The sequence below is a fragment of the Mandrillus leucophaeus genome, unplaced genomic scaffold, assembly GCF_000951045.1.
Source record: "Mandrillus leucophaeus isolate KB7577 unplaced genomic scaffold, Mleu.le_1.0 Scaffold17, whole genome shotgun sequence".
Lineage (NCBI taxonomy): Eukaryota > Metazoa > Chordata > Mammalia > Primates > Cercopithecidae > Mandrillus > Mandrillus leucophaeus.
In genome coordinates, this window is record NW_012101698.1 from 1,003,552 (window position 1) to 1,013,372 (window position 9,821).

Sequence of the window (9,821 nt, forward strand, 5' to 3'; positions counted from 1 at the left end):
CCAAAGTGCTGGGATTACAGGCGTGAACCATTGCACCCGGCCTGTTTTTCTTCATTTCTATACCACTATCTTTCCTGGCTCTCTCTTAAATTCCCTGAGAGGACTGAATAGGTTGTTCTGTTACCATTTAGTAGGAAGCAGCCCTGCTGGGTGAGTTGTCAAGCCACGTCACCAAGGGGCTTCCAGCTGCAGTTTACGATTGAATCCTCTGATCTGTCTCCCACTAGATTCCACTATCGTTAGCTTCACTGTTACCAATGAGTGTGGGTCTGTTTTGTAGAAATGAATTTTATTTATTCGGATCTTTCAGAAATTTACACAAAATTGCAGTGAAGTTGAAGGCAACAGAAAATATTCTCAAACTGAAATACCTAGCCATCAGCTATTGTGGATACTGTCGAGAGCAAAAACCACCAGTGCCAATCGCATCTGGTAAAGGAGGTTCTCCAGCTCGGTCCAATCCCTTCGTTTTTCTTGGCAAGTAAGAGGCTGTCTCCCATTTTTCAGGCAACCTTTTCATTATTTCTCAGCTCTTCTTTCAATGCACCACAAGAGGGCAGTGTTTTATCATATTCTCCTTGAATTATATAATACCAACAGTGGGACGAGATGACTTCCAGAAGTAGAAATTGACTATTATGCCAAAACTGTTCACCAAAGTTGATAAAACTCTTAAGTTTACAGTTGTACCCCAAAGTCATGGGACTGGACCCCATCTCGTGGTAAGTCATCAGTTTAGCAATGATAAAGAAGATAACCTTCCGAAAGTTTGTGTAGATCAGAAATAAAGTATTTTTTGTGGAAGGCTGTTTTTAAGTATTGAAGGTACTATTTCCTTTCTTGAATTCACATTGCAGATGTACGGTGTGAATTTACTGGTTTATCTCTGCAAACCTTAAAGTAGAAGATTGCAAGGGCCAGGTGCGGTGGCTCACGCCTGTAATCCCAGCACTTTGGGAGGCCAAGGCAGGTGGATCACCTGAGGTCAGGAGTTCGACACCAGCCTGGCCAACATGGTGAAACCCCGTCTCTACCAAAAATACAAAAATTAGCCAGTCATGATGGCAGGCGCCTGTCATCCCAGCTACTAGGGAGGCTGAGGCAGGAGAATCGCTGGAACTCGGGAGGCAGAGGTTGCAGTGAGCTGAGATCATGCCACTGCACTCCAGCCTAGGCAACACAGCAAGACTGTTTCAAAAAAAAATTTTTTTTTAAATTAAAAATAAAGTAGATGACTGCAGTAAAGAAGAGGTTTATTAGCTCTTCCTTTCAAGGTATCTGTGTACTGTATAGAAACAATGAAAGTTGAAGAATAGTGATACTCGTGCTAGGCATATTAGTCACCGCATTGTAATTGAAAGCAAGAAATATCATAAGCAAGTGTTAGATTACTAACAAGTTAAGTCCCTTAGGGCAGGTAGATTTAGTCTTTTCTTTCTCAGAGCAATTCCTTTCTGCCATAAACTACAGAGAGGTGATTAATAGAACATCGGAGAATTGAATGATACCTAGCTAGACTTCACCCTAAAACTTTAGCCCTAAAAAGAGGAATTAAATTGTGTAGATGCCTTTAAAGAACATTTTCTAGCATCTTTCTACATCTTCCCTAAGTGGCCTCTTGAGCCCAGTTGGATTTTGGTTATATGCCATGATAGTAATCATAAGAATCAGTTACATTGAATAATAAAATGATCCCAAAATGCATGAATACAGTCGATTCCCTCTCCTATTTATTCCTTGTGGAAAAAGAAAAACCCAAATCTTAAAAACTAAAGTAAGTCAGGGAAGCCTGGAAAGACACCCAGATTTGATAACATGTTAGAAGGAAATCCAGTCTTAGGAATCTCATTTTCTGGCTTTGATCTGGTTGTCAGTTGGGATGGACTTGCCCAAGTGATGGCCCACAGAAAGGCCAAATTTCTTGTTTTTCTCCTCATCCTGTACCTCTTTTTTCATTAAGAATCCTGCCTGGAAGTTTAGGTCAAAGAGGCTGCTTGGAGCAAAATACAGTGGTGTCTCATCCCAAATATTCTCCAGGCGTTTCTTCCATCCTTCCAGGATCTGAATTCGGGCGTCTGCTGGAGTGTGCCCAATGCTATATGTCAGTTGAGGTTCTAAGACTTGGAAGCCACAGAAATGCAGAATGCCACTCTGAGGATACAAAAAGCACAGAGAGGTAAGTCAACCAATTCCGTGCAGTTGTACTATAAACAACAGAAGTTGGTCTGGGCTTCCCAGTAAGACACTCTGATGAGGAGGCCTCAGGCACCCTAGAGAATCAGTTCAGAGCTGGCGTCTCTCTCCTACCCTATACCTAGCTGTTACCAATTTTAGCCTTCTCAGGTGTGCTCTTCTTTAAATGCATAAACCCTTGAAACTGTGCCAACCTGAATCCTTTGCCAAGAAGGCTAGAAGTTTTCTTACTTTAGGGAGTCTCAGTTTCTTGGCAGGTGACTCACCAAGACCTGCGGTGGGTGCATTTCTCCACCTCTCCATATAACCAGATGGGTCTTTTTTTTTTTTTCCTTTCTTTTTCTTTTTTTTTGAGGCAGAGTCTCGCTCGGTCGCCCAGGCTGGAGTGCAGTGGCGCAATCTCGGCTTGCTGCAACCTCTGCCTCCTGGGTTCAAGCAATTCTCCTCCTGCCTCAGCCTCCTGAGTAGCTGTGACTATAGGCATGTACCATCATGCCCAGCTAATTTTTGTATCTTTAGTAGAGACAGGGTTTCACCATGTTTACCAGGCTGGTCTTGAACTCCTGACCTCAAGTGATCCACCAAAGTGCTGGTCTCCCAAAGTGCTGCGATTACAGGCCCAGATGAGTCTTGATAAATGATTCTCATAAGTGGCCTCTCATTGGCTCTTCTCTACAACCTCCCTCTTTATAGAAATTATCCTGAGGGTCTGGTAACACCAATAAGCCCACCCCAGGCTTCAGTTTTATCCAGTTTTATCCATGTATAAACTGGCTAGACAAATTATTTCTTTTTTGTTTGAAACAGGGTCTCGCCCTGTATCCCAGGCTGGCATGCAGTGGTGCGATCATAGTTCGAGGCTGATCATACTGCAGCCTCGAACTCCTGGGTCTGTCGCCTTAGACTCCCAAGTAGCTGGGACCACAGGTGTATGCTAATTTTTTTTTTTTTTTTTTTTTTTGTAGAGATGAGTTCTCACTATGTTGCCCAGGCTGGTCTCAAAGTCCTGGGCTCAAGCGATCCTTCTGCCTCAGCCTCTCAGTAAATCATTTCTTAAATTGTCTTGGGCTCTAATAGTCTGTGAGACTGTATCAGCAACCTGGAGAACGACAGGAAGGCTGGAGAGAGATGTCAGTCATCTGGCGAGACCAGGGCCCACGGCTAAACAAATCAAGGGTAGTGATTCACACTAGTCCTTGGCTGGGAGAGAATGCTGTTTGAACACACGCACGCGCAGGTGTGTTTCACACACACAGGCACCCGGGAAGGCAGGCAAGTTCCTAAAGGAAGCTCCCGTCATTCTGAATCATGACCACGCTTTCATCTTCACAACTCAAGATCTATTTTCAGATGCTATCTTGAGGTTTTGAACCCCATAGAAGGCTCAATTAATGAATTCCCCTGAAGGTTCGTTGAAAATGAGGTACCTGGCCGGGTGCAGTGGCTCATGCCTGTAATCCCAGTACTTTGGGAGGCTGAGGCAGGAGGATCATTTGAGGTCAAGAGTTTGAAACCAGCCTGGCTAACATGGCAAGACCCCGTCTCTACTAAAAATACAAAAATTAGCTGAGTGTGGTGGCGGGCGCCTGTAATCCCAGCTACTCAGTAGGCTGAGGCAGGAGAATCACTTGAACCCAGTGGGTAGAGGTTGCAGTGAGCCGAGATGGTGCCACTGCTGTCCAGCCTAGGTGACAGAGCGAGACGCCGTCTCAAAGAAAAAAAAAAGAAAAAAAAAGAAAATGAGGTACCTGAATTGGCCAGAGAATGACATTCATGTCCCCATGGATCCCTTGCAGAGAGTACATGGAGCCGCTCCCACCAGTGGTGATAGAAAGCACTGCCTTCTTACTCTGCAAAAGAAAAAAACAGTAACAAACCTCATTCCCCTCCACATCCCCTTGTGACAAGAAGTTAATGAAACAGCTCCAGGGACAAGAACACACAAGTCTGTCCTATTTGCTGTTTATGTTACTTCATACTTTGGCTCCCCTGAGCTACCCAGTATGACTGCAGGAGTGCCAGCCTAGATGGTCTACAGACCAGCGGCCTGGGGCAAACCAAGGATTCCAAACCCCCACGTGTGGCTCAGGGCGAGGCTGTCACCACATCCAAAATCAGTGCTGGCTGCTGGCTGCCTAGGTGGAGTTACTGGGCGTTCTCATCCATCCTCCCACGGGCTAGGCATGGCGTAGGACAAGCTCTTTCATCTGGAAGGTCTTGAAGGGTTCCCTGTGCAGGATTTGGGCCTCCGAAAAATGAAGACAGGCCTTCTTTTGTTTTTATTATGGAAATTTTTAACACACGTAAATGAGAAAATAGTACTGCATCTATCACTCATCTTCATCTCTCAGTATTTTGCCATTCTAGTTTTAGCTCGACCCATGACCCCCTTTTTCTCTGGAGCATTTTATTTTATTTTATTTTTTCATTTTTTTTTTCTCTGAGACAGAGTCTGGCTCTGTCACCCAGGCTGGGGTGCAGTGGCACCCTCTCGACTAACTGCAAACTGTCTCCCGGGTTCAAGTGATTCTCCAGCCTTAGCCTCCCAAGTAGTTGGGATTACAGGCGCTCACCACCACATCTGGCTAATTTTTGGTTTTGTTTTTGTTTTTGATATGGAGTCTCGCTCTCTCACTCAGGCTGGAGTGCAGTGGTGCGATCTCGGCTCACTGCAACCTCTGCCTTCCGGGTTCAAGCAATTATCTTGCCTCAGCCTCCCAAGTAGCTGGGACTACAGGTGCCCACCACGCCTGGCTAATTTTTTGTATTTTTAGTAGAGACGAGGTTTCACCGGATAGTTTCGATCTCCTGAACTCATGATCTGCCCGCCTTGGCCTCCCAAAGTGCTGGGATTACAGGTGTGAGCCACCACGCCTGGCCTTTTATTTTATTTTTTTAAGACGGGGTCTTGCTTTGTTGCCCAGGCTGGAGTGCAGTGGTGCGATCTTGGCTCACTGTAACCTCCACCTCCTGGGTTTCAAGCAATTCTCCTGCCTCAGCCTCCCAAGTAGCTGGGATTATAGCGGCCCACCACCACACCCAGCTAATTTTTGTATTTTTAGTAGAGATGGGGTTTTGCCATGTTGGCCAGACTGGTCTGAAACTCCTGACCTCAGGTGATCTGCCTGTCTCGGCCTCCCAAAGTGCTGAAATTACAGGTGTGAGCCGCCATGCTCAGCCTCTGGAGCATTTTAAAACAAATCCCAAATATCATATCATTCCATCTGTAAAAACTTGATCATGCATCTCTCCCAAAGGACCCGGAGCCTAGGCTTAGGATCTAATTGTGCTCAAAACCCTGCATCAGAGCCGGGCGCGGCGGCTCACACCTGTAATCCCAGCACATTGGGAGGCTGAGGGGGGTGGATCACCTGAGGTCAGGAGTTCAAGACCAGCCTAACCAATGTGGAGAAACCCTGTCTCTACTAAAAATACAAAATTAGCCAGGTGTGGTGGCCCATGCCTGTAATCCCAGCTATTCAGGAGGCTGAGGCAAGAGAATCGCTTGAACCCAGGAGGCAGAGGTTACAGTGAGCCAAGAATGCACCATTGCACTCCAGCCTGGGCGACAAGAGGGAAACTCCATCTCAAAAACAACAAACAACAAACAACAAACAAACAAACAAAACCTGCATCAGGACAGACCACCCAGAAGCCGGCTGTCAGAGCATTCAGAACCGTCTACCTACCTGGAAGGGTCCTTTGTCATACATGGCAGCGAGCGTGTAAGCAAACTCTCCTACGAACACTCGCTCAAACCAGCCTTTCAGAATGGCAGGGACTCCAAACCACTGTAGGGGGAACTGCAGGACAGAAGACATCATCAAGTTCAGACCAGAGGCTCCCCAAGCCCAGAAGGCGACTCGGGGTGCTGAGCTGCTCCCCATTATGGCTCTGTGGGGGAGCCCCTCTTCACGCCTTTCCCATTCCTCCTGGGGAGTTAGCACTTTAAGGAAAGAGATCATTATTGTCCTTGGTCAGCCAATTGGACAGTCTTCTTTTTCCCTGAAAATGCAAATATTGAGTGGGTCCAAGAAAGCTACATACACAGAAGACTTATTGATATGAAACTTGTTTGTATGAAATCACATTTGTCAGCAAAGTCTAAATAGCAAGGATTGCAAACAAGGTTTGCTTCAGGGTGTCGCCTCAATCAGTATTTTCCCAAGAGTTTGCTTTAGTAGGTGTGGTATCAACAATATGACTGTTGGCCAGGCGCAGTGGTGCACGTCTGTAATCCCAGCCCTTTGGGAGGCTGAGGCAGGTGGATCACTTGAGGGCAGGAGTTTGAGATCAGCCTGGCCAACATGGTGAAACCCCATCTCTACTAAAAATACCAAAATCAACCGGGTGTGGTGGTGGATGCCTGTAGTCCTAGCTACTCAGGCTGTTGAGGCAGGAGAATCACTTGAACCTGGGAGGTGGAGGTTACAGTGAGCCGAGATTGTGCCACTGCACTCCAGCCTGGGTGACAGAGTGAGACCCCATCGTGGAAAAAAATGAAGATAGGCCTTCCTCCTTTTATGACTGTCCCTTGTTATCATGGATGAAAACTCGTATCACTTAGAATAAACACAATCACTCAAAAATGCAAACTAATAATCAGTGTGATGGCCGAGTGCAGTTGCTCATGCCTATAATCCCAGTATTTTGGGAGGCCAAGGTGGGAGGACCACTTGAGCCCAAGAGTTTGAGACCAGCCTGGGTAACAAAGTGAGACTCTGTCTCTACAAAAAAATTTAAAAATTAGCCTGTTGTGGTGGTGCACATCTCTAGTCCTAGCTATGTGAGAGGCTGAGGCAGGACGATTGCTTGAGCCCAGGAGTTGGAGGCTACAGGGAGCTGTGATCACCACTGTATCCCAGCCTGGGTGACAGAGCAAGACTCCACCTCTAAATAATAATAGTCATCGTCATCAATGTGGCTAGGCGCGGTTGCTCACGCCTTTAATTCAAGCACTTTTGGAGGCCAAGGTGGGTGGATCACTTGAGGTCAGGAGTTTGAGACCAGCCTGGCCAACGTAGTGAAACCCTGTCTCTACTAAAAATACAAAAATCAGTCGAGCATGGTGGCACATGCCTATAGTCCCAGCTACTTGGGAGGCTGAGGCAGGAGAATGGCTTGAACCCGGGAGGCGGAGGTTGCAGTGAGCCGAGATCACGCCATTGCACTCTAGCCTGGGCAACAGAGCAAGACTCCGTCTCAAAAACAAATAAATAAACAAACAAATAAATAAATGAATAAAACGTTAAAAAATAAAAAGAATAAATAATAATTAGTGTAACTAAGGTTCATCAGGGACTTCCCATGAGAAAGTCTTGTCTGACCTCTTACCCTAATAAAAGCAGAGTACGGACGATACCAGGAGGTTTTCTTATCCTTGATTCATGATTTAAAGATATGACAGGTGCACGCCTATAATCCCAGCCCTTTGGGAGGCCGAGGCAGGCAGATCACTTGAGCCCAAGAGTTTGAGACCAGCCTGGACAACGTGGTGAGACCCTATCCGTACAAAAAAAATTAAAAAATTAGCATGGCATGGTGGCGTGCACCGATAGTCCCAGCTATTTAGGAGACTGAAGTGGCTCACGCTTGTAATCCCAGCACTTTGGGAGGCCAAGGCAGGTGGATCACCTGAGGTCAGGAGTTCGACACCAGCCTGGCCAACATGGTGAAACCCCGTATCTACTAAAACTACAAAAATTAGCCGGGCGTGGTGGTGGCCACCTGTAATCCCAGCTACTTGGGAGGCTGAGGCAGGAGAATCACTTGAACCCGGGAGGTGGAGGTTGCAGTGAGCCAAGATTACACCATTGCACTCCAGCCTGGGCAACAAGAGTGAGACTTTGTCCCAAAAAAAAAAAAAAAAGCCACAGCCTATACCACCCTGTTCGTGGTTTCCAGGATCATATACATTCTATGTTCAATATCAAAAGACTGGCTGGAATTGGTAAAGGCAAAGTCATTGAGTACAGTCACATTTATAGGAAAGATCACTGACGAGATTCACGCACAATCCCAATATTGTCTGCTAAATGGTAAGGCCGCTTCCCGAAGAAGAAAGGCTGTGGTTTGCTGCAGGAACACATTCAGCAGGGTTTCAAAGCCCCCTTCAGCTGGCAGGCTACAATGGCAGAGAAGTCAATGTGTCATGGATTATTCTACAAAGTATTTGGGATTTTTATGGAGAAAGGAGGAGAACTGCAAATTTTGAAAGTCCAACAGGAATCGCTAACTGAAGGAATCGCTAACTGAAGGGGAGACTAAGTACATAGAAGAAAGCAAGCTCAAGGGTTGTACATCATCTATGCAGTTGCATATCTTTCTCTCTCTTTTTTTTTTTCTTTTTTTTTTTTTGAGATGGAGTCTCGCTCTGTCGCCATGTCGCCAGGATGGGGTACAGTGGCACAATCTTGGCTCACTTCAACCTCCACCTGCCAGGTTCAAGCAATTCTCCTGCCTCAGCCTCCAGAGTAACTGGGACTACAGGCACATGCCACCATGCCCAGCTAACTTTTGTAGTTTTAGTAGAGACCAGGTTTTACCATGTTGGCCAGGATAGTCTCGAACTCCTGACCTCAAGTGATCTGCCGGCCTCGGCCTCCTAAAGTGCTGGGATTATAGGCGTGAGCCACCGCGCCTGGCCTTGCAGTTGCATTTACATATGCAACAGTAATACAGCCAGATTCCCAATATCTGTGAAATCCATGTAATACTGCACCTTTAAAGTAATCACCCTTATTTGCAGAGAATGCAGTAAAGTGGGTGACTGTTTAAGATCCCATAGCTAATTAGGTGACATGTCTAGGACAATAAGCATGCAAATGCCCCTGACACCACTTCCAATGTCCCCCCATACCTGGAATATCACAAGGTCTGCAGCTTCCAGCTTCTTTTGTTCAGCCACAATATCTGGGCTCAGACGGCCCTCTTTATAAGCCAGAATAGATTCGGCAGCATACTGAAAGTTCGCAGGGTCCTTCAGTTTACCTGCAGAGAAGAAAAAGAGAGGCTGGGGCCAGAGGAGCCAAAGCCGGGCCAGAGGACCCACAGGCAAGGAGATCCGCAAAGAACTAATTAAAAAGGGGAGGAGGAACTCCTACCTGTGATGTCCTTTCTGGAAATGATGGGATTGAAGTTCATGGCATAGAGGTCCGACTCCGCCACCTCCCACCCTTTCTTCTTCAAAGCTGCTACAGCAGCCTCCTTCATGGCATAGTTGAAGGATGTCCTTTCTGAGTGAGCCAGTACGATCAGTGCTCTTTTGCCTACAGAGACACACACAAAGCACCCGGGGAAAACCCATTACCAACCAGCAAGCCTTCAGCTACAGGGGAGTTGCAGTCTGTAAAGGAGGGGGCGGCTTTGTTAGACATTAGGTTATTCCATTCCATCCCCTGCAGCCAGAAATGTATTTTCCCCTTAAAAGTACTGAAGATTAAAGGAAGGATTTAAATCAGTGGCTGATTTAATAAATAGTGTTGACAGCCGGGCTCTGTGACTCACGCCTGTAGTCCCAGCGCTTTGGGAGGCCGAGGCGGGCGGATCACCTGAGGTCAGGAGTTCGAGACCAGCCTGGCCAACATGGTGAAACCCTGTCTCTACTAAAAACACAAAAATTAGCTGGG

General features: G+C 46.6%; 1 protein-coding gene across 5 annotated transcripts in view; it reads right to left on the minus strand.

Moving 5' to 3' along the window:
* Positions 1 to 262: 262 nt before the first annotated feature.
* NQO1 (NAD(P)H dehydrogenase, quinone 1) overlaps positions 263 to 9,821 on the minus strand; it is a 19,039-nt gene continuing 9,480 nt past the window's right edge. For 2 of the 5 annotated variants that reach the window (XM_011976692.1, XM_011976693.1), the window contains exons 2-6: positions 9,297 to 9,461; positions 9,053 to 9,183; positions 5,883 to 5,996; positions 3,942 to 4,043; positions 266 to 2,151 (exon numbers count right to left, since the gene is read on the minus strand). In XM_011976692.1, the coding sequence (XP_011832082.1) occupies positions 1,846 to 2,151; positions 3,942 to 4,043; positions 5,883 to 5,996; positions 9,053 to 9,183; positions 9,297 to 9,461 (818 nt within the window). In that variant the 3' untranslated portion in view covers positions 266 to 1,845. Of the gene's footprint in view, positions 2,152 to 3,941; positions 4,044 to 5,882; positions 5,997 to 9,052; positions 9,184 to 9,296; positions 9,462 to 9,821 lie in introns of all 5 variants that reach the window. The other 3 variants (XM_011976694.1, XM_011976695.1, XM_011976696.1) reach the window with 3 other exon arrangements.